The 24,881-nt window shown below is 43.1% G+C and overlaps 2 protein-coding genes across 3 annotated transcripts; both read right to left on the bottom strand.

The window, feature by feature from the left end:
* Positions 1 to 661: 661 nt before the first annotated feature.
* Positions 662 to 10,316, bottom strand: LOC136461909 (paired amphipathic helix protein Sin3-like 3). Its single transcript, XM_066461273.1, has 23 exons — positions 9,873 to 10,316; positions 9,296 to 9,535; positions 9,003 to 9,171; positions 8,794 to 8,892; positions 8,546 to 8,713; positions 8,065 to 8,383; positions 7,353 to 7,486; positions 7,124 to 7,199; positions 6,999 to 7,028; positions 6,644 to 6,912; positions 6,416 to 6,570; positions 4,863 to 4,990; positions 4,518 to 4,772; positions 3,774 to 4,418; positions 3,441 to 3,526; positions 2,658 to 3,308; positions 2,484 to 2,584; positions 2,266 to 2,404; positions 2,030 to 2,182; positions 1,677 to 1,840; positions 1,489 to 1,600; positions 1,229 to 1,401; positions 662 to 1,105 (listed from the first exon to the last, which is right to left on the bottom strand). The coding sequence occupies exons 1-22, from the start codon at positions 9,944 to 9,946 to the stop codon at positions 1,249 to 1,251; spliced, it is 4,320 nt and encodes a 1,439-aa protein (XP_066317370.1). The 5' UTR covers positions 9,947 to 10,316; the 3' UTR covers positions 662 to 1,105; positions 1,229 to 1,248.
* A 7,292-nt stretch (positions 10,317 to 17,608) lies between these two features.
* Positions 17,609 to 20,862, bottom strand: LOC136461911 (uncharacterized). 2 transcript variants are annotated; one of them, XM_066461274.1, is made up of 4 exons: positions 20,731 to 20,862; positions 19,540 to 19,690; positions 17,987 to 18,067; positions 17,609 to 17,901 (listed from the first exon to the last, which is right to left on the bottom strand). In XM_066461274.1, the coding sequence occupies exons 2-4, from the start codon at positions 19,660 to 19,662 to the stop codon at positions 17,692 to 17,694; spliced, it is 414 nt and encodes a 137-aa protein (XP_066317371.1). In that variant the 5' UTR covers positions 19,663 to 19,690; positions 20,731 to 20,862; the 3' UTR covers positions 17,609 to 17,691. The 2 variants fall into 2 exon arrangements, with proteins under 2 accessions (XP_066317371.1, XP_066317372.1); XM_066461275.1 differs by having other exon boundaries at positions 19,540 to 19,685.
* Between the last annotated feature and the right edge of the window lie 4,019 nt (positions 20,863 to 24,881).

The raw sequence follows: 24,881 nt of genomic DNA, 5'->3' as shown, positions 1-24,881 counted from the left end.
GGAAACTTTAATGTGTTCGTTAGATGGTTCCAAAATTCAGAGGGTGAAGTAGACACAGTGCCAAAGGTGGGAGGATTATGTACACTTTTTCCAAAAAATGAACACTCCAGTGCTCCACGACAGGGCGCTTGGTGTGGCCGCGCTGACGGAGCGCCGCTGGGCACCACACGAGGGCATTTGGTGTGGCTTCGTGTTTTGCCAACTAGAAGCGCTTCTGCACGCGAGCGCCTTTGGTGTGGCTTCGTGTTTTGCCAACTAGAAGCGCTTCTCTCACGCGAGGGCGTTTGGTTTTTTTTTTAGGAGACGCGAGGGCGTTTGGTGTGGCTGCACTCACGGAGCGCCCTGGTCTCGACGGAAAGTCCAAGAAGGCCCATGAGAGCCACCCGATCCTACCTACTGAGCAGCCCAATTGCACCCGACGGTCCTGCCAACCAACTCATGCACCCACGAACCCACGCAGCCACGCCACAAGGCCACAAGGCAACACCACATGCACGCATCACCACAGAAACGACGTTTCAGAAAACAAATCTCCAATAGCTTTAAGAAGATATATTCCGATAGTAAAAAAATAGTGGCTAAAACGTCCACTAATTTTGGCCACCAGTATGCACATAACATCAAGAAGAAACACATCTTATACTCGGATGCACACAAGATATATAGCTGGCGACAATGCCTCAAAAGCTTTAATGAAGGGTAGAAAAGCACCTCAAGAGGCTTATGAAATTACGGTCTGTTTGATTACACAGGTTTTAGTTTCGGCTACATATCTTCAATGCAAAACGACGGCAAAAAGAACAGAAGACCTATACCAACAGCAACAAATGATGATTAGTTAAATACTTGATGGAATAGACCTACCATCGAAAACCAGTAAAAAGGTAATCAGAACAAACAACATGCTGCTAATACATATATACACATCTTTCAGCACAACAGAGCTTGACTGCTGTGGCCTGCATGCTCGCTTCAATTTGCTGTATTTACCCTATATATGCCTTCCCATCTGTTATTCCAAAAGGGCACTCAGAGACGAATTGTCGATGGAATCATTGTTCAAGCGAAGCAGCTGGGACCCCAGCAATATCTCCAGGTTTCGATACTGCAAGGGTGAAAAGGCAATGGACTGTTATAGATAGCAAACTCTTGTCTGAAACAAACAAAATATGCTAAAACTGAGCCTAGAACAGCATGATGCAATCTTTATGGAAGCTATTTGAATTACCATTTGTATGCCAAATGATCCTATGGTTTGGATAGGAACCTATTGAAGCACTGCACTTTTGCAGCATATATTTTCGAAATCTGCGAACTGTCGGGCACATTCCCACCCCGCAAAATTTCCCGTCTCTTCCGAAGCCGGAACAAGAAATCTTCAGTATCAAGGACATATGAGACCTGCATCCATGGTATTGCCAGATATGCTTTATTCTCAACTACAATAAAGCCTGAGATGGAATGTCCAGACGAAACAAGATTGCATACCTTAGAGGTCTTGCAGGATATCTTGCATTCAAGACCATTCACAACTTTGATACCATCCATTGCCTTCAAAGAATCTGAAGGTTCATCATTATTTGAATATTTCCGCTTATTCCTGGAAGAGAAGTACACGATCAGGAACAAACAAGGGAAATGGAATCAGGAGCTTCACTGTGGTTGGAAAAAGATACCTTCCAAGGTAGACGCCTTCAGATAATTTCTTGTCTGACGTACTACACAAATACTCGCTAAAAAGATACGAAGAAAAATTTGGATCAATTGATACTGCAGTCACTTCTGGCTTTTCGTGACCATATTCCATCAGCTGAATAGATAACCTTGTCGGACTCGAGCACTGACATTGACATCACAAACTAATCAGTATCATTCACAAAAAGAAAAGCATGATGAATTGCCAACAGTACACTGCAACTGAAATATTTGTAGTAGACAAGACGAGCTATCATTTTGCCACATGTACAGGAGAACACAAGAAATTTTTGAGGCATGGATATCATCAGAAACTGCATAAAATGATACTTACACATTCAAATCGGTATATGCTCTCATCATGGAGTAGGACACGGGCGTTTTCATGATAAACTAGGTCAAAGAACCTCCCAGGAGATCTTGATTTTTCATATAAATATAGCTGCAGAAGCTTATTGTCCATTTCATCTGTTGCTATAGCTTGAAGCTGGCATCAGGAAGTTGAATAATGAATCTGTCATCCAGGCCCAAAAAACAAAGTGGACAGTACAAAGGGGTAAAGCAATTTACCTGCTTCACAACTTTATAAATCAGTTTATCTAAAGTAAAGAGAACATATGATTGAGTCCCAATAATAGCTCGACAGTCATCCTCAAATTTGGTGTTGTCAGAAGAACCATCAAGCAAGTTGTACAGCGCACTCATAAACCTTCATAGGAAAGACAGATCAGTTATTCATCATATACAGATATGATGCATTGTTAACACTGCAGGAATGCAAATATTACTTTGCATATAGATCAGGAGGGTTTGTATCCTTGGAATTCCTCCATTTCTTTTCAGCAGTGAAAGAGTTTGTTTTTGCTGAAAGTAGTCTCTCATATAAGATCTGCAATAGACATTTATTTAGCAAAAAGAAAGTGAATGCAGAGATATAAAACAAAAGGTCCTTGAAACCTGACCTGATGTAGTCTGAACAAGACATAAAATGAATCGTTTCCATAAAATATACGTGAGAACTTCTCCTCTCGATCATGTAAAGCTGTAGGTACATGCTTGGCAAGTGGTTTAACTGAGTACAGAAAGCGTTCTGAATGTGGTAGTGATATTCCTCCTTCCACATCATGTGTCTCAGTTGTTCCTTCTGCCTCGCCCTCACTTTCAGCTTTTGCATCCTGATCATCATGATCCATATCCTCTTCTTCCTCATCATGATCTTCACGAGAGCATTCCTCACCATCACCAGATTCACTGCCCGATGCATCTTCACCCGCCTCTGAAGCATTTTCGCTGTCCTCAGTAGACCTCTGAGCACTTTCCTCACCCTCATCATCAGCATCAGCATCATTCTCACCAGCTGCCTCAGCAGAAGACGGTACCACTTCCCCAGGCCTACCCTGGAACGATCTGCTTGTAGAACCTTCCTTTCCTTTAGATGTTCCATCTTCGAAATGAACAAAATGGTCCTCTTCAAAATCTCCATTTGGCGACAATTCACCCTCTTCTCTTTCGACTTTTGAAGTATGGGGCGCAGAACCATCATTATTTAGGCGCCCTTTAGTTCCCTCGCTGGTGCCATTTAAAGATGGTCCCAACCTCCCCGTCTCCCCTCCCTGCCAAAGAAAAAATAGAAATATGGCTCATTGAATTTGCTGGATGCTTTTCTTTGGAAAGAATTTAATGTACATATTACATAAACATTAAATATCCAACTATTGTACATAGCTCAAAGTTTAATCTTGTACCTCGGCAGAAAGTAATGTTTCATTGCCAGTCTTGCCTTCACCAGCTGCCTCAACTGCATCATGAGAACTTCTAGAAGCATTCACGCCTACAAATTAATTCAGATATAAGAACTAGCAATATGAAACGCAATCAACAGCAAACAGGTCTCCAGCCTAGTGGTTGGAGCTCCTTAGTAGCACCCCAGCGGGCCAGGTTCGATTCCTCGGGGGGGTGAATTTCTGGGCTGGATTAATAAAAAAAACACAAAAAAAATAGGTAGAGGCTACCGGCTTTAAAAAAAAAACTAATCAACATGTTTTGGGCACAAAGAATATTGAAGCAGCAGAACAAACCTGGCGTAAGTTCCGAATTTGCCTTATGTTGTTCGGTCCTAACAACAGCTGCATTTTCTGCTGATCGCTCGGTAGAAGCAATGTTTTGTGTGCTCAGGGAAGGTGTTTCATCTGCAGAGATAGCACCATGCACTCTTCCATTTAGTATAGCGTTTGATGGTTCTTCACCCCTACGGGCAGTTCGATCTGCATCATGGAAACCATTTTGAGTGTCGGCTGCAACTCCATTTGCTAATCTAGCCCGAGATGACGGCCCTTGTTCACTTTCATCACCGTTGCTTTGCTTGGAGACAATCCCAGCTCCAGTATTGCTTTCTCCCACATTTGCAAGACCCGATTTTGTTGTTCGGATCTTCGGCTTAACTAGGTCGGGATCCTCAGACCCATGTTTTCGCTGAACACCCAAAATTGGCTCCAGAAAAGTTGTCCATATTCTCATCACTTTATCTAATTGATCTGAAGAGTTGCAGACTTCGCCACAGGAGTACTTAATGATCTTATGTAGATCTTCATGGATTTCCGAGTCTACATACTCGAATGACATATTGGGAACTATAGGCCGCCTATTTCCAGCAGCAATGGCAAGGAGCACGTCATCTTCCTTCCTTTTCTTCTCATTAATTTCTTTTATCTCCGTCAGGAGAGCTACACAAGGAATAAATAGTATAGTTTAGCGACCAGGCAACAGTGCAACTACAACCAGAAGAAACATTCACATGTAATTAAAGTTTTACTTCTACATACACTTTGTGCTCAGGTTCTTCGTATCTTGCTGCTTGAAATAGAAACTACGATGGTCAAGTGACTTGTGATAATTCTTGGCATATATTTCAGCCCAAACTTTGTTGAAGTCTGATCGACACCTTGACCACTCCTCCTGCTTCTGTTTGAGCCTAGTTAGAATAACTGGCAATGCAACACTAGCATTTTTGCGTAGAACATCCATCACATCCAGACCATGATCACCGTACAGTCGCTCAATGCACCTCAGGTTCAACGCTGAAAATGTTATCAACCAACAGTAACAGTCAAAGTCCATTCAGTTCAAGTATCCTCAAATATTTAACTTATGCCTGAACAAATACTTACGAGTTAAATGCTCATCGATGCGTATTGGGCTCTCAGGTTTGACTGAGTTGTCTTGCATCTTTTCTATCAGCTCTTCAACACGCTTAGTCGCTGCATTAACTGATTCCAACAGCATATCCAACTCAAACCTGAAATTTTAAGAATAAGTTCCGACCAGCATGTATTGAATCAACGTAAGCATCACATGTATAGGTTATAAAGAACAAACAATATCAATCAGTCACGAACAAAAACAAATGAGACTGGTTAGCACGGAAAAAATCGGTAGTCACCAGCTCATTATAGTAGTACCACAGCGTTTTAGTAATCTGGTTTTGAGTCTTTGCTGGTTAGATGGCATAATTATAGGTAATAAGACAATATGTGCACACGTAACACTTGCAGTACCACTAGATTTGTTAACACGGATTATATTCTTCATCTATTCAAGCTTTACACGAAAGCATCATTAAGACATAAACTTCAGTAGCACAACTGCTAGCGGGGCTGGACAAAAAACTCATTGAGCCGGCTCAGTGGCTCATTTCAAAACTGCTCCAATAGAACTCATTTTCTTTTAGAATAAAAATGAACTGAATTTGAATGACTTTCAACTTCGGCTCGGCTCATTAAGCTCGGTTTGAAGTTGGGTCTCAAACAATTTAGGACATCATGATAAACAAGATTATGTCAATTTCGAAAAAAGCTCAAAAAAAGTGCAGTTGGTTTGTTATCCACCCTAACTGCTAGAGTTCAACTGCTCAATTCATACATAAGTGCAGGAGAAACTGATTCAACTTTGATCACAAGCAACCAATATCATTCTGAGAGTCAACTAGACCAAGAAATACAGATTTCCGCTAGCACTAATTCTTTATGTGCTTAATGGTTTACAACATGCACTTGAAGCACACAAGTAATGATATTCTATCAAAAAAAAAAGGTAACCGAAAAAAGAGGAAAGTTGTAGCACATCGACAAATACCCAATTCAAAATGGTCCAACAACAAAAGCATGCAATGCATGAAATATAAGCACAGTAGGCTTGGAAAATATGGCATGTAACATAAACTATTTCTTAACACTAAGGGCAGTTTGGATCTGTTGTTTGTAGACTCAATGAAAGAGCTTTAAATGTTTATATTTGGTCCAAACTAATGATAAAATAACTCATCTAAATGCTTTCAACGAAGCTACCAAAACCCAGCTCCAAGAAATCTGTCAACCCCCCTGAGAGAGCACAATTTACTATGCTTCACGTGCTGTTTAAAGAGGATTTAAAAAAATGGACAACAGAGATAACATTGACTAATCGAATGCGCACAAGCAGTTTAGCAAATGGTTTTTTTCTTTTTATTTTTATTTTCTTTCAAACAAATCTAAGTTTAGCTCCAATACTATTGCAGTATTCACATAAGGTAAACACTGGCCAACATGACACTGAATATTGGTGGTAGCTGTACAAGCCCTTAGTAACATGAATGGTGGAAGATTGTTCTCATTGAAGTTCATATGCCCACAACTATTGACTCTTAATGCCCAATGCCATATGTATAACCAAGATAAATAAGCACCTGTCATCCTCGCATCGAAATAAGCTTTCCTCGTACTGATTCTTCCGCATGTGCTTAAACGAATAATCTTCACTTCCTGATGTCACTGACACCCAGTGATCATTCAGAACAGAGGCTCCAAGATCAGTCCTGTTGCTGGCCAGGGGCATGGGATACTGAAAACATGATTGAACCAAATGTTATATGAAACACGGTACACAAAGAACTACATGATATGAATCAGCTTACATTTTTAGGTAGAAGCCGGTAACTCGGAGTGCAGCGTTGACAGTTTGAGAGATCAAGCTCTGATATTGGTTTGGATAGGTTGTACTTCTCTTTGCCAGAGAACATAGGAGGTTTGTGACTAGAACCTTCCTTTGAATTGAATGTTGATCCTTTATCGAGCCTTTCTCGTTCCTTTTCTCTTTCCTTTTCCCGATCTCTATCCCTGTCCTCCCTGTCCCGATCTCTATCCTTTTCTTTATCCTCAGTTTTAACAACCCTCGCAGTTGGCCCTTCATATTAGATAATCAATGTGAATATGATATTTTGAAAGCATTAAGAAATTGTTAAGCAAAGCTTCAATCTAGTAGCCACATACTTTTGTTGAAGACACCGGCAAGAAATCCATCTGCGACAAGGGGCAAAAACTAGTTAAAACCATGAAACTTGGGCAAAGGAAATATTATGTGATTACCATCCAAATGTATAAAGTATGTAAATTACCTATATTTTCACAATGCTCCAAGAATTCGTTAAACCCTTCCATGAGATCTGGATAATGCTGGAGTATATCATTCACCTGCAAATCAATGTAAATTATTCATGATTCACTTTGTGGCAAGTAAATTTGCACAGATACTTAGACATATTATAACTGAAGTGAGTAATAATATGAAAAAATTCAAACATTAAGCATGGATCATAAAATAAAATAAACAAACAAGAAACCAACCAAGTTCTTCAGTTCACTTCTCGTGATAATCTCTTGGCTGTAGATGTGTAGACATTTCAAAAACTCTTGGTAAGCTTCATGCTCCAGCTTTTCCTTCACCTTCTCACAGAAATGGAACTCATGCGTGTATACACCTAAACATTGCAAGAGAAAGCATGGGCATAACCAACAAACAGAGAGCAAACAAATTTCTCCAACTGTAGATACTAATGGCACTTTACAGCAAAAAAAGATTTGACCACATACTAAGTAACCAAAAAGTGGAAAGCAAACAAGTTCTACAGCATATGAAAGAAACCAACTGACCTGAGAGCATAAACACTCCAATAGTAAGCATGTTTGTGCATTACTTCTCGATCAAAATGCACGACATCTTACGTATTTGAAATGCCAGAGCAAGGTTTTACAGAAAAGGAATAAATGGTACTAAAACAACCTTAATTCAGCCACATAGTAGTAACAAATACGTCTATGCATCATTTCTTAACATCTATGATCCAGATTATTTTAAGGTTCTGCAACACACAAATCACATTTTTTAACTATCACGGATGGTGTTGTTTCATAATATCAATAAGTCAGTATTGTTTAAGGTCATCCCACACCCAAATCACATTTTAACTTTCAAGGATGGTGTAGTATCTTGCATACCGTACTGAGCAAAGAGAATAAATGATGTGCAATTACTAGTGTAATATTCCAAAACACTTACTCTTCAGCGCATCCTTATCGTCATATGATGAAGCAGATACACTATGGATTCCATGATTCTCACTGGGGCCTCCTTGGTGTGCCTCAGCACCTGCATTATCCTCCATCTTCCTTGGAAAAGGCTTTCGCTTACGCTGTCCTATCTCCAGATCTCTGCTGTCATGTTCACCATCCTTGTCTTCTCTCTCATAATCCCTTCTATCCCTTTCCACCTTCCGTTCTTTCTCTTTATCAAGACGTCTTCTCTGGCGATCATGCTCCACGTCAGGGCGGTCAACACTAAAATCACGGTCAGCATGTGACAGATAAGCTCTGTCCCTCTGAAGAATGAGAGAGAAAAATGGCATGTCAACTATCTTTTAAGAATAAGAGATGTCTAGAAAAAGGAGTATAGTACTGCATGATCCTACTTCATGCAAGCTATTTAACTATTGTTTAAATTGAAATTAAGTGGAGCCTGCAAAACTACAAGTCATTTGTACCTTATCATTGTGAAGGGTCCTATTTGCAGGAGGCACTAAAGAGCCCCTGTCCTCCCGCTTAACCAAACCACCCCTTGAGGCCACTGTTTGTGGGGCCACTGAGGTATCAGGCAGAAAGTGCTGGAACTCTTCAAGCAAATCTTTATGTTCAGTGAACAGCAAAGCAACCTGCCCAAAAATACAAGAAAACACACAAATTTAGCACGAGCGTAGACATAGAAGGCCAAACCAGTAAGAGAAAATAGAACCTCCTGGTAAACATCTTGGATAGACTTATTATCCTTGCGGTACATGTTGAGGATGTCCAAGAATGCCTTGTAAACTTGTTCATCATGCTGAAACCGATTCTGTGAAAGGAAAAAATGTGCAATAAATCACCAGTTTGCTACATATCACACCTTTGGTGCACGATAGATCAACCTGGGCTAAGGCTATACACGTATGCATGTATTTATACCTTTATCTTGTTCACGAAATTGATAGCTTCCACAAAATCGACAGGCTTCTTCTCTTCTTGTAGCTTGATCGCATAGCCCTTAGGCAAGAAGGCGTTGAAGCCAAGGATCAGTTCAGGGTACCCGTTGAACAGCGTTTTGACACGGACAATCACTCCATTGGTGTCGATCCTGCATCCAACAGAGCAACACAATAGTATCGAGTAGAAAAGGAAAGCTAATATTTTTTGCTCCACGGGAAACATTGGAAACGGTATGGATCAGATTGGCCAAAGCGCCAGCAGCATGGACGGACCTCTCGCTCTTGAAGTCGCGCATGACCTCGAGGAACTCCTCGTACTTCTCGCGCTTGTCCTGGAACTTATCCTTAACTGCCTTAAGGTAGACGAGAGCATCATTTGTCGTCAGCTTCTGGTTGGCCAAGGCGGCGCCGGACGGCTGCTGTGGCTGTGCCGGCGGAGCAGCACCAGCCTGAGGCGGCGGTGCGGCCGCAGACGCTGAACCGGGCACGGGCATATGCTGTGGCTGAGCCGACCTGCGACACGCAAAAAAAAAAAAAAAACGGACCGTTGGATCACATAATAAAACCGCAAGGAGAAAAAAAACCCAAAAAAAACATTTTCACATACTATACTTGAAATTGGGGCGGAAGAAAGCAAATTCAGCAAAAAAACCAAACAAATTCAAGCGAAACCACGAAGTAGTCGAGCAGATTCAAATACGACCGCTTCCTCGGCGACTCCATCGAGAGGCGAGGAAACCCCAACACCGAGAATGGAAGGCAACAAAGACAAAACATAGAAACGGAAGTGAGAGCGGCGGCGGCGAGGAACCGGAGCGCGACGGGCCGGAGAGGCGCGGCGAGGACTCACGGATCGGATCGGGCAACGTTGGGGCGTTTGAGCTGTGACCCCATGTGCGCGTCGTCCCTGGCGCCGCGTTTCATGCCCCCATGCAGCACCAGGCGAGCTCGACCTCCTCGTCAGCCTCCTCGTCGCCTCGGCGCGCGACCGATTTCCTCCCTCGACCACCACCTCGCGCGCTCCGCCTTCCCCGCCGCCACCGCCGCCGATCTCGCCTCCGCGCCTGCAGCCGCCGCCGACGCCGGATCTGCCGGCCACGAGCACCCTCCAACCCTCGAGGCGCCGCTGGACGCAGCGCGGGGAACAGCACGGCGTGCAGCGCGGTGGGGAGCGGGAGGCGGGCGGGAGCTAATCGCCAGGGGAGGAGAGGGAGGGAGGGGTGGGGGGAACGCCAGAGAGACGAGAAAAGGGAGCGAGACGAGGCGGAGAGACGAAATGAAAGGGAACGGCTCGGGGGCTGGGCTGGGGAGGAAACGGGGGTGAGGGCTCCGCTAAGTAAACTTATCGCGGAGGGGACGCAGCCCCCCGGCCGTTGTTGCGCCGCCCGACGCCGCCGGATCCGAGATAAGAGCCACGCGGACGGCGGGGATGGGCCCGGCTAGGGTGAGGCGTGGTTACGAGGCGGTGAGGCGGGTGAGCTCACCGCGTCGGGGAGGCTTGGCTAGTGCTGTGGGTAACACGAACACGCTTACACGCACACCGGCAGGGCGGCAGCGGCGGCGGGTGCGCATACCAACCCCTGCCCCTGCCCCTGCCCCTGCTCCTGCCCCTGCCCGGCCCACGACTTGGATTTCTGGGCTGGGCGGCGTGGCGGTCTGGGCGATTACCGGCGGATTAGCATCATGTTTATTTGATTGTTTCTCTCGCTGTCATGTTTTTGCTGTGAAAGAAAAATACTCATAGCTGATAATACGATATACGGAGGTGAACCGCGCCGGACAGGCGGCCCGTCTCGCAGGAGAGAGGGTGCGCCGTCGGGCGTGCGTGTGTGGGCCTATTTTGCATTCCAGATTTCCTTTTGTTTGGAAAGAAATACACTGACAATTTTTTCTGTCTCGTCTTGCGTGAGTCACAAAGGCACTCACAGAGGATGTGTAGACGTATAGAACTTTGTCGCAAATACAAATAGTTCCTGGTATGCACACGTATATGGCTGTCTATTGTTAGCGATGCGCTAGGGTTTGCTTGAGTGGGAGATGACGGACCAAATAGCTTGTACGTATATGCATAGTCCAAATTCACCTATTGAAGAGAAATCCGTCCAATGTATTACTGTTTTCGTTCTAAATTATAAGTCGTTTTGACTTTTTTGATTCATCTATTTTACTATATATCTAGACATATTATTTATCTAGATGCATAGCAAAATAGATATATCGAAAAAGTCAAAGCAACTTATAATTTGGAACGGAGGAAGTCCGATTCATTCATCACCTTAAGTACAATTCATTAAAACACCTAATTCTAAATATCGAGGTCATCCAAAAAACGGAAAGAGCTCCATCACTGCAGCCTTCGAACTTTTGCGAGCCCTACCACGAGCACTTACCGATCATCACGCCCTGCAACTGGACCCATGAAAATGTTGTTCGTGCTAGTCTTTAGTACAACTGCTAGATGGAAGCATCGATCCGCACAGGTGCTCACGTTCCTTCTCCCTTCTGGTACTCTCATCTGCCTCTCTATATTCTATATATGTGATCTCTCGCCTACTCCTCTTCCATGGAAATGATTTTTAATAGAAACGATACTCTATAATAAGTGGAGGAACAGTCCTATGTGAGAAGTGATTCACGTGAAAGATAGTTTTTCCTTCCCATAACTCTTTGGATGGCTTCCAAACCACGCGGCGGCGGCCGCACGCCGCCGCGCCGCACATATGGCACGCTGCTGGAGCCAAACACTGCTGCCACAGTTTGCCGCGGTTTTGGCGCACTCCGCAGCCGATAGTTTTAGTCACGGGCCGTAGCACGCTAATTCTCGGGCGGCCGTTTTGTTCGCCGCACTTTGCAGCGCATCCTGAGCTGTGGCGATAGCCAAACACGCCCTAGTTCATTTTGGAATCACCTCTACAAAATATCATTTGACATAGCTCTTTATGGAATTAGCCTACTCTAGGACTAGGGGGTGGGTGTTTGATCTGATCTATGAATTTTGTTTGCTTTTTTCAAGATTTCGGTCATCCAAAAAAATAAGGCTGAAATACATTACAAACTATTGAAGATCAAATAATTCTATTCGATCTCAAGTCAGCACCGAATTAACCAAATAGTTTTAAGACATGTTCTAACGATAAATTTTGGCATCAATTTCCCTTTTTCAAAGCATGTTTGAATAGTATAAAATATGATAAGACAAACGCAAAAAATGTATAACACTAATACCAATATATTTGTTGCAACTTGACATAAATCTTGAATTGTTCAAGGTTTAAACATAATAAGAGTTCATCATGCAAATGACAACAATTTTGGTTAGTTCGGTTAACCAAGGACTAAGACCAAATTACCCGAAATAAACACGATTAGTTAGAAACGATGATCAAATCAATGAAGCATTCGGTTTCAGTCTTGATTAATTTGGTTCGATCTTTTATTTTAGGTAAGTATGACCACCCCTACCTAGGAGTTGCCAAACAAACATTTGTTTCCTTTCTTTTATCTGTGTTCATTTCTCCGTCCCCATTCTCATCGGACCATAATCCTTCTCCGGACGACACCCCTGCTGCCAAAATTTGTATGCTACCTAACCACCATCCCTCTTGCTACCTGGTACACTTTGGGCCATAAATGAGAATGACGAGCCTTCTTCCAAAAACTAAAGCCACGAGCAACTTATGTCTACCTAGCTTTGCCCTGAATTATCCTGTATTACAAGCATTGCGACGAAGTCCAAAGTCACTCTCTATTTAAGGAGAAGTAATGGGTTCTTGTGTTATCAATCTTTTTATAAATACTCCGGTCATAAAAACATATAATTTATTACAAGGTTTGTTAATTAAATCATAAAAATATTAATATAAATACTCCCTCAATCATAAATTATGAGACTTTTAGCTTTTCTATATACATTACTTTTATTATATAGATACCTAGACAGACACATAGTGTACATCTAAATGTGTAGCAAAAGTTATGTATCTAGAAAAGCTAAAAACATCTTATAATTTAGAATGGATTGAATAAGCTTTCTATAATATTTCTAACTTTTACCACCAATTTCAAAAATCCATGTAGTATTATCACAACATGTAAAGTATATATTACACCATCTATTCCAAATTATAAGTTGTTTTGACTTTTCTAGATACATAACTTTTGATATATACATAGGCATAGACACTCTGTCTAGAACTCTAGATACATAGTAATAACTATGTATCTTAAAAAGCCACACTAACTTACAATTTGTAATGAAATTATTGCTCATAGTGAATCTAAAAACATAAACCTCATGTTGATAACCTATACAAATTTTTAATGGTCAAATATAGAAATATTTGACTCAAGACAACTAATTAGTCAGGTAAAAAGTTAGAGGGAGGAATTTTCATTTTGGAAATATATAATATAAGTTATATGTATGTTCTGCTTATAAATATTTGTAAAATCTCATAAATTTGAAAGATCTTAAGAAATGTTCTAAAAATCAATGATCAAAGACATATAACAAAGACCATACAAAGTCAAATATAATAAATATTTTTAGTTTTAAAGAAGTATATTTAGGCCAGGTAGAGCTTTGGCCAGTTGTGGCTTTGGCTCCTTTGTGCATCGCAACTAGAAATCGTTTTTATCTCTATTTTCAAAATAAACTAAGAAACAATGAAGGAACTACGAGTATGGCTTTCCATTATCCTTTATATTCAGATAGCGTTACATCTTCGCGAACCAAACACCATTTAGAGTTGTTTAAAACCATGCCAAATAGGACTTTGTTCAACCGCCGAATCTATGCCACCGTTCACTAGTGAAAATGAGGCACACACAACATCGACCCTTTTTACTAAACTACATAAATACTTCCTCCATTCCAAATTATAAAACTATTCTAACTTTCTTGGAGAGTCATAATATCTCAAGTTTGACCAAAATTATAGAGAGAATTACAAAGATTTATGACATTAAATAGGTAAACCATAAAAAAAATAATTAATGAAGAATTTAATGATACTTATTTGGTATCATAATTTTTTTTTATTTTTTTTATATAAATTTGGCCAAACTTGATACTTTGACTCTTTTAAAAAGGTTGGAATGACTTATGATTTAGGACAGATGGAGTACTATAATAATGAAAAGGGTATACGAGCTGTTGGACAATGTAGTAATACCGATGGTACTCGTTTTTTAGTTTTTATTATTATCCGATTGCTGACACACAGTACTACAGTAGTCTAGCATCATCCTGACCAGTGACCAGGCGGCCGACGCGCGAGGCCGCGAGCTCAGTGTGTGATCGTTGCTGAACCGGAGCACACAACTTGACCTGACAAACCTCCGCCGGCACGTTTCCTAGTTTCTACTAGTGCGAAGCGGATGCGGGGCGAAGGAAATTTTGTTTTGGTGGACGCAATTCCTAGCTTGGAGAGCGGGTTAGTACTGATCTGCAAGACTCGTGCAAGGTGCAACGCTAACGCGTGGCCTGCCGGATTTGCCTCCATATAGGACCTAGGGCGCAGGTAGGCCTGGGCATATATAAAAATTGAGTTATTTATAAACAAAATTTTCAGTTATTCTGATAATCGGTTAATTGTGTCCGCTCATTGGCCTGGAGAGCAAAAACCAGATTATATATATTCCATATAGTTTATTAAGGACGCGTATCGTCCAAAAGTCGAAGCTATGGTCTAATGCACTGTTTGTTTGACTGATAAGTCATAGCTGAAAGTACTGGCTAATTTATTGTGAAAGAAAAATACTGTTCGTTGATTGAAAAAGTATGTCTTATAACCAAGCAAACAGGGCATAGGACGAGCTAGCTACTCGAGTACTAGCGGTATTTGCCTTTTTCCCGTTCGCCACGATGCACATATGTTTCCCTAACCTCTTTTTTATCATCTGGACTCCGCTATTGGTAACCGCTAGGGTTAGGCAACAACACGGAGTGCCTTTCCGTCTCGACCCAGTCCTGGAACGTGAGATCTTCGTGACACTCTGAATGGACTTCGGTTTTCAGTGAGATTCCACGCAATGACGCAATCTACTGCTTCCTGGCCACTCTTTGGTTCATTATCTGTTAATAGTTAGCTGAGTAATAATCATATCTAATATTATCTAGCGGTAACTATTAGCTAGAGGGTGTTTGGATGCACAACTAATGAAGAATGCTATCAATATAATTATTAGCTGCTATTATCTGATCTGGTCCAACTAATAAGATAGTCATTATCTAGAGGCCTAGCTAACAATTAGCTATTTTATTAGCTACACCTGTTTATATAGATGTAAAAGGGATAATATTAGCAGATAGTTATTATAGAACCAGACTCCTAATATTACCACGTCCGAAGATAATTGTTTTAAAAAACGACGGGATGCTACAGTGTCACCTGCATCCAAATCCAGAATATTTACATATTTCTGTAAAAAGCGAGCCGACTAAAAGCTCTATGACGTCAAACACAAGTGCGCGGACTCCCATTCCAGGCCGCTTTACGTAGGGCGCGTTTGGTAGCCTGTATGAGGGCTGGGCCAGGCCGCTCGGATGCATGCGCTCGCGTTTGGTTGGCTGGACGGATCATTGGGCCAGGCTCACACGCTACTCAAAGCACGAAGGATGCTGCATCCAGAATTGGTCGCATCCGGAGGCTCGCGCTGTGCAAGATTAGCATAGCTAATGATGTTATTAGCACATAATTAGTGAATATTAAGTGATTTCAAATCAAATTAAGATTGGATTAGGTAAATTAAAATTTATTATGGCATAATACCATAAGTAATTAACATGTTAGTATTTTTTTGACATATTTGTGTTACATGATTTGTATTCATGCGGACAACCAAACTAACTTCTCTTCCGAACCAGGCTACATAGCCAAACATAATAACAGCCTGCATGCGATCAGCCTGCCCATGGATACATGCAACCAGCCAAACAGGGCCCGTAGCGTGTTGGTGCGGTGCCAGCATGCCGGTCATTGGAGTCTGCGTGCGCGTCCAAGCCTCCTCTGACTTTGACCTGTATAATCCAGCGAAAAACTTTGAGACTTTTCCTTTGTACTATTATAAAAGATCGTAATTCTCTGTGTACCCTTAAAAAAATTCAGCGGTCTTCAGCGTCACTACTCTAACTTTTTCGTGTCCTCTATACCACTTCCGTCAGTTTGGGCTCTAACACCGTCAAACTGCAGGTGTGAAAAGACGAAAATACCCTTAAGTTCAAATATGTTATTATTTTTTTAGCATCTTAACGACTTCAAATGAAAAAACTCAAAACTAGAAAGTTGTATATCTTGTCGAGATCTATAATTTTCATATAATTTTTTTTTTCATTTAATTCCGCAAAAAAATATTATGATTTTTCTAAAATATATTAATCATATCAAATCATATTTTTTGCGGAATTAAATGAAAATAATTTTTATATGAAAATTATAGATCTCGACGAGATCTACAACTTTCTAGTTTTGAGTTTTTTTTCATTTGAAGTCGTTAAGATGCTAAAAAAATTAATAACATATTTGAACTTAAGGGTATTTTCGTCTTTTCACGTTAGAGTCCAAACTGACGGAAGTGGCATGGAGGACACGAAAAAGTTGGAGTAGTGACGCTGAAGACCGCTGAATTTTTTCAGGGACACACATGGAATTACGATCTTTTATAATGACACATAGGGAAAAGTCTCAAAAACTTTCTTCTCCCAAGTAAACATGGTTGCTACAAGTAGTAGTAGATTGCAAATGACCTTCCCTACTTTTCAGCGTAGAAGCTCATCGCCCTAAACCACCGAAACTAATGAAGCAGCGTCAGGTGATCAGGTCGACTGTTGGTACTAGCGAAGTGCTCATAATAGTCATAAACCCGGCATAAAAAGTGTAGCAGCAGCGCGATCTCATCGTACTCGTACTGAGCCATATCAGATTAGATCATGAATATCTCTGACAGAGCTATTTACTCTCTGCAACACTATCTCAGGCACTCTTAGCGTGTTCATTGTTTCAGGTCAAGAAAGATCAATTCTGTTATGGAGTCTGTAACAAGTCACACATAGACGGCAACTTATTCTAACGGGATTCCATTTCCATATAGCATAATAACTAGTCCTTGAAACTCAATCCACAGGCATAATGATAGTCTCAACTAGTCATTAATGTGTTTCTTCATACCCGATCGAGCGTATTTTCTTCCAGAGTGTAACAAAATCTAACATAATGTTGATCAGATCATTGATGGAAAAAGGAGGTGAACCCATAACTCACAGCATAATAACAACCCTGGGCTTAGTCATAGCTGGCAAAAGAGATTCCAATATTCCATGGGAGCGAGGCCTTGTTCGCTTGACTTTGGCAGTACTTTTCAACAAACGCATAATGTTTTCCTCTCACAACAAATCAGCATAAGCATCAACATAAGACAAATTTCAGCGTTAAAACCCAACTCAAATGGCCAAACGGGTAATGTTTGGTGGGCTTGCACGATTGCGCTCCCAGCAAGTACCGACTAAATTTCTTGCCGAGTGGTACTTGGTGACAAGAACCCAAGTTTTCCTTCCAGGATACTACTCTAATATACACACACACACACATATAAAGACGATATATTAATTCAATTGTGATGGCACAGATAAGAGGTCAACTGCACATATATGCACCGCAGTGGTTCTTCAGTCAGATGGCTATTTTTTCACCAATAGTTTGTTGAACAAACCACAGTACTGGGTTCCCAAGCGCCGGGATCAGGCTGACTGCAACCAATGGGACAGCACAAACAATGACCCAGGGCCAAATGTTGTTTGTCGCCTGCTTTATAGGCACCGGTGGTCTGAACTTCTCAAGCTCTTCACACAAATCTGGGTGATTATGAAACAGCAGCTGTAACTGGAGAACAAACAGAGAACAATGAGAACATAGGGGTCCACTCATATTTCAGTAAATGTGGCCAGGGAGAGGATGATACTCATACCTCTCGGTAGGCATCAAGCTGGGATAATTCCATTCCGCCAAGAATGTCAAATAATGACAAGTACAGCATGTAATCACGGGCCTGTGAAGCAAGGTCATAAGAAGGACGAGTAACTGAGATATTGCTGTGCAAATATTATTATATGTCACTCATATCCAAATAGATGAAAGGAATATAGAAAAAGGTAAGAACTATAGCTGTACATGAAGTCATGAACTATACCAAGCATCATTCAAATGTAAGCACCAAAGGGCCTCTAGTCCAACTGGTTAGAGCATCCCGGCGGACGGTGCCGCTGTGTAAGGGTGGGGCAGGGGTTCAAGGGTTTTCTGGGCCTGCGTGCGAAGGTCTTCTTCTTAATGCAATGCCTGGGGGTGGTCATACCCTCGCAGGTCCAGTTTTTTTTTTTTTTTTTTTACTTGGAGGTTGATGCAAGGTATATGGTATTCGGTCATGATTACATGAATGCTGAAAAAGGGTCTGATTCACAGATTCAGCATGATCTAGAAACTATACTACGAACTTATCTGATATATTAGAAGTGGTCTAAAGTCATCGCGGAAGCCTCCGATTTGTTCCATTTGAGATCAGCAGAACTTATGAATGAGTTCACAGTCAAAAAGGTCTCTTGGTAGAGTCTCTCTTCCCATGTACCTTTGCATTATTAATTAACTCACTCATTTCTGTTCCACTAATTGTTTAAACAACTAGTATATTTTTGGGGATGCTCCAGTTTATATAATTTGAAAAACTGCGGTTGCAATTCCCAGGCAACGAGCTAACATACTACAAGATGAGCAATCACTCATTAGAAGCTACCTGCAGGGCAGGCTAGCAAGTTACCATGCTGATTGCTATGTCTGCTACTCCCTCCGTTTCAAATTATAGTTCACTTTGGCCTTGTCCTAAGTCAAGCTTCTCCAACATAGAATAATGCATCGACATTTATAATTATAATAACAAACTAGTATCATTACAAGCTACTAAGAACTCCTACCAGCACTTTTAAAAAACATGTACCATGAAATATGTCTTGATAGGGCATTTTTTTTGAACTTGTAGATGTTGTCATATTTTTCTAAAAACTTGGTCAAAGTTAGATAAGTTTGACTTAGGACAACGCTAAAGTTAACTATAGTATGGAACGGAGGGAGTATAAGTTAAAAAGAAAACACAACATTCAGAAAATTGTTCATTCAAAATCCTAGACTCAGGTATCAGCAGGATCTCACAGGTAGGAATACTTGTAAGCCCCACATTTTAGAAGGTGTTTTTCGATTACAAGGATGGCACACGTGCAGACACCACCACATTGCACAATCCCAAGCTTAGAAACCCACAACTGTGCCTCCAATCACATTAGATTTCAGATAGTTGGTAACTCAGTATACATCCAAACATGAGATGAGATTCAGTATTATATTGTAAGTGAATGATACCAGCAAAATCATTGCAACTTACTAGACGGGGCAACAACTCAGGATAGGCGTTTTGACCACGCACAGATGAAAATCATGCGATGACATAAGATACTATTAAAACATTCAACTCACCTTCACTTTCTTGACAAATCTGAGGGATTCTTCAAATGTCAGCTGCTCTGGTTTCGATGTCAAGGCACCAAAGACCACCATCATTCTTGAATCTGCCCTCAACATCTCATTTGCTCTTGGCATTGTACCTCCTTTGCCTCTGAGGTCTGAGCTGCAAAAGAAGAAGAAATTACCATCATTAAAGGAATATTACCACACCTTTCTCAGAAAATAAGCAGTCTCAACTAAGACCAACAAACAACTACGTTACAATCTGCCTCTGAACCGTGTCAACAGAAAATCAGAACAGCAGCAGCTACCAGGAAGTGTCATTAGGCTTGTAACCAACGTTTTTTTTATATGATTGGCCAGAGCCAACAGATTAGAGTGGAATTTCAGTACATGCCAACCACAACACCAAACACAATAACAAAAGCACCAACCATGCCTGCTTTCCATTATGATGTAAGGGCAATCATTTCCAATTTTCTAAAATCAAGAAGTATTCCCCAAACAGGAAAAAGAAGCTCAGGTAAAACGTGTGAAGCAAGTCATTTCGTTAGGATGAACCAATCAACTGAACTGACTGACTGAGCGTAGTGCCAAACAAGGGTTCAAACGAATTCCTTCCAGCCAATAGCAGCCTTGAACATCTCAAGGAACAATTAAAAAGACTTAATTGTATAGCACGAGTTCAGTAATCTGGAAGCAAGACAGATTTTGAACTAGAACGAATTGCAACCGATGATGGCGCAATAATGAATGTCGGAAACTAAAGAACAGCCACACGCATACTGAATCACGATAATAATGATGGCAACACTCTGCTGCCACTGCAGAAAGACCGGCCACTCGGTTGCATCGAAATGCATTGGGATAGGATTCAGAAGGCGCAGGGCATATATCCCCAATCGGACCACAGTCACAATTCACAACTGGACAAGAAGAAGAAAAAAAGCCTTCGAACAAGGCACAACAGCTGGCAGCTAGCTTGAACCAAATACTGAGACTACCTCACGAAACTACAAGCCAAATGCAAACGACTGACAGATAGCTTGAGCCAAGCACAAGGCAATGGCAGTGGAAAGCGTTAAGAAGCGCGACTCGAATTGGAGGGCGCAGCAGCCCGCAACAGCAACAGCTAGAATGCCCGTATTTTAAGGAAGGACGGCCGCTGGGCCGCTGGGGAGGAAGCCGAAGAAAGAGGCGCACCTGTTAGCAATCGATAGAGGCAATTAGGGTTCTGCGCTCGGCTCTCCTCCCCTCAAGCTTGGAATATTCGAACGGCGGTGGAGTAGTGTGGTGTGGTGTTGGTGGTGTCGAGAGGAGGGGAAAGGCAAAAGTGGGGATGGGGTCGTGGGGAAGACGAAGCGGTGAGGCATCAGTCGACACAGCGCACGTGCAGAAAGTCATTTTGGTTTATGACATGTGGACCCACAGGTCGTGGGTCGGTGCTGGAGGCCACATGTCAGTGAAAGTAAAAGCAGGGGGCTGGGCATGGGATGGTGTACGTGTGTGACTACGATTCTTATGAGATACGGCAGTCAACGGAAAGTTGGGGACAGGTCACTTGGATCATGGGCCCGGTAGCTCCACGACATTCGTGACAGGGACACGTACATCCCAGCCCAAGCCCAGAACGGGGATGAGATTCGATGGCCCACAATTATGCTTAGTCGTGTCCTTTGTCTCGCGGCCCGCGTGCTCCTAGAGACGGGAAGCACGGCCCACATATATCCTATATGGGCTTATGGAGACGTGTACTAATTTAATTGGACTTTGACTAGTTAGAGACGCTGCTAAAAAGTGTCGAGCAATGAAATTTATGCTTAAATTTTGTTAAATTTAACTAGATCTATCTAAAATATTAGTAATATTTGTATATCCGAATAAATTTACTATAAAAATATATTCAATGATTTATCTAATAATACTAATTATGTCTTCTAAATATTAATGGTCCCGTTCGTTGGTTTGAAACTGGCTGAAAAACACTGTTCCGGCTGAATTGTTGTGAGAGAAAAACAATGTTCCGGCTGAAAAAAAGCCGAACAAGCCGAATATAGGGGTAAGTCGAACAGGGCCAATATTTTCTTATATATATTTGATCAAAGTTGAAAATATTTAACTTCTTAAAAAATGAGAATAACCCTTGCCTAGGCACGGCTAGCTAGGCTAGTCGTGATGACTAGCAGGCACGGAGTTGCAAGACTCACGGGCATGAGGCGGTCAGACGAAACCGTTGGCTGAGCAAATTTTGGGCATGTTTGTTTGAGATCCTGCCTGGGCATTTGAGTTGCCTGTAAGTGGCCGGAAGGTGCTTGGAGGCTAGGTGACCGATTTCTTGAGCGTGGGCCTGGCAGAGGTGCTTAGGACATGGCCTAGACAGGCGGCCTGTTCGTTGGTTGGTTTCTGGGCTGATAAGCTCGGCTGATGCTGGTTTATTGTGAGAGAAAAACATTGTTCGCTGACTGATATACACTGACTGAAATCAACAAACGAACAGACTGAGGGGCTTCATCCAAACAACCCTTTTGGCTGAGCAGAAGGAGGTGCGGGTTGGAAAAAAAGAGCTACTGCTACATATGATCCATAAATCTACCGATCAACATATAACCATCCATGTTGTGCATTAGGCCTCTCTATTTATTCATTTTCTCATTATTTAATTGTTGGTAGGACCAAAATGCTTGCCTTGCTATTCGTCCGTTTGTTGCTTAGTCTGGAGACCTTGACTGTCGGATGCCTCTAGATTTCAAATATGGACAAAAAAAATTACCTACACCGTTGTATGATGATTTTTTTATATATTTTCTATTTTACATAATAGCTAAATCTTACAATTTAGAATTTAGTGTTTTGAAATTGCCCTTTACCAGCCAATTAATGAGAAAGGAATCTTCGATCTTCTATAACTAAAGAGGATATCCCCACTACGGTATTTCTCTCGCTCCTTGTGCTACCATGTCATCAAATTTCAACGCGCAGTCTCCACTACGTGGCCACCTGATCTTCTCCACTAAATATGCATCAAACTGCACCACAGCCTTTTCTCCTTCGCCGTGATGACTCCCGTACCTCAGACCATACATATCAAATTATTAATTATCAGTTTCAAAATTAACTCATGTGGCACGTTAGGTTTATTAATGTGATTATGCCTCCTTGGATCCATGTCTCTTTGATTCCTCTCCCTCTGGGCTCTGGCCTCAATATGGGTGTGTTTGGTTTGCATTTTAGTCCTAACCTGGCTAGCCAACTAAACCGGTGCAACACAAGCCTGGCTTTCCCAATGCAAGGTGCTATTGTTTGGTTTACTCGTCTTAGCTAAGCCTGGCTTACCCGAATCATGTTTGGTCGCCTCGTTAGCTCGAACACAGTCATCTCGTCTCCATTCAGGTAAGGTTACCTCGCTGAGGCATTTTGTTGAACATGTCACGGGCAACTCTGCCATCTAGATGTAGCCAGCCATATGCCGTCGCCATTGCACTGTAGCGTCGTCCTTCCCCTCGCCGATAGCAATGAGGCGTCGGTGCCCTGGCGCATCTCCAACCACGGCGGCACGCTCGCGCTCATCTCCGGCGAGGAGCTCTAGCACATCTCCAACCGCGGAGGTGGGAGGGGAGAACGGTGGTGGCTGTTGCTCGAGCGAAGGAGGAGGAAGGCAGCAGCCATGGCGCGTGCAGGCCGCGCAAGAGCAGGGGGCAGACGTCGTTGGGCTCCCGGGCTTGCGCGGATGTCTAGCGGCGGCGGCAACCCTGTGATGAGGAGGACAACATCTGACCAGCCATGTCCGTCGAGGAGCTGCGCGGAGGAGCCACACGGACACCACCTCGCTCCTCCGGCGCACGGACACCACCGCGGCCTCCTCGCTCCTCGGCCCTCTTGCTGCAGCGCAAGCCCGCGCGCGGCGATGGCAGTGAGCGGCGTGCGCCTACCACCACATGCTCCAACGCCGCGACCACCTTCTCCAGCTCGCCGCGACGACAGTTGAGCTCCTCCTCACGGTCGCGCCGCCCTCTAAGCACACCATCGCGCCCACCTCGCTCCTCTGCCCTCGGAGCACGCCACCGCGCCCACCTCGGGCCTCGGATGCTGCAGCGCGAGCCTGCGCCGGCGATGGCAGGGAGCGGCGCGAGACCACTTCGGCTACAGCGGAGGGCGGCGCGAGCCCACGTCGACGGCAACAGATGGCGGCGCGAGCATGCGCGGCCGCACCGGCGGCGGCGGGGAGCATCGCGAGTCGATGAAAGGGAGGTGACGCGATTCACCCCCGCTGCCCACGCTAGCCTGGCTACGGGAGAACGACCGATCTGTGCGTTTCCACTAAGCCTAGCTAAGGGTTTCTTCTTGCACTAGCTAAGCCTGTTCGGAGGCCGTAAACGATCGTGGATTATTTATTGCTGGCTGGTTTGGTGTGAGAGAAAAACACTGTTTCTGGCTGGAAATTTACGATCGTTTACGAGTAAGCGAATAGGCCGAGCTGGGTGCCAGGAAATCTCACTAGGGGCTAAGCCGGCCAACCGAAATCTCACTAGGGGCTAAGCCGGCCAAGGCCCCGTTTAGTTGCCAAAAAATTTTGCATAGTAACTGTCACATCGAATCTTGCGGCACATGCATGGAGTACTAAATGTAGACGAAAAAAAAACTAATTACACAGTTGATCGAGAAATCGCGAGACGAAACTTTTGAACCTAATTAGTCCATAATTAGACACTAATTACCAAATACAAACGAAATGCTACAGTGAACCAAAATCCAAAATTTTTTGGATCTAAACGCACCCCAACCCTACAAGCCTATAAATCTCCCAGCTGCGAGGGTGCCTTCCTTCCACGAGCATCAGTGCGCAGGTAAGCACCTTTTTCCTATTTGAAAATGCTTTGCTTCCGCACAAATGTTGCCTCCACTCGAGTGGCAACCTGGCAAGTCCTGAAGCTGTACCGAGTCCATCGGCGACATCCGTTGCCAGCCACTCGAGAAGCTCCTAGCGGCCTCGACCACCTCCGGCAGGTTCGAGAGGTATGGCTGTCATGAGGTCGTTCGGTATACAGACAAGCTGAGCCACGAGGAGTCCTGCCCCGCGCGTCGCACAACTGCCCCATCGACGGCTACACCTACAGCGGCCTGCGGCTCTGTCAACAGCCCACCACATCATCGACATGTCAGGAAGCCTTCACCAGGGGCACGACGGTGACCATGCACAAGGCCTCATCACCGTTCTGCGTGCTACTGCTGCTGCTCGACAGGGAGAGCACATGTTCCTGCTGCAGTGCTGCTCAAAGGTCATCGCTATTTCAGTAGGTTTGCATGTTCAGTCAGATGAGTTGCTGCCTTGCTGGAGTGAGCAGGAACTACAAGAT

The sequence above is a fragment of the Miscanthus floridulus genome, chromosome 6 (assembly GCF_019320115.1).
Source record: "Miscanthus floridulus cultivar M001 chromosome 6, ASM1932011v1, whole genome shotgun sequence".
NCBI classification, from domain to species: domain Eukaryota; kingdom Viridiplantae; phylum Streptophyta; class Magnoliopsida; order Poales; family Poaceae; genus Miscanthus; species Miscanthus floridulus.
Note: the sequence above shows the minus strand (reverse complement) of the source record. Positions and strands in the feature narration are given on the sequence as shown.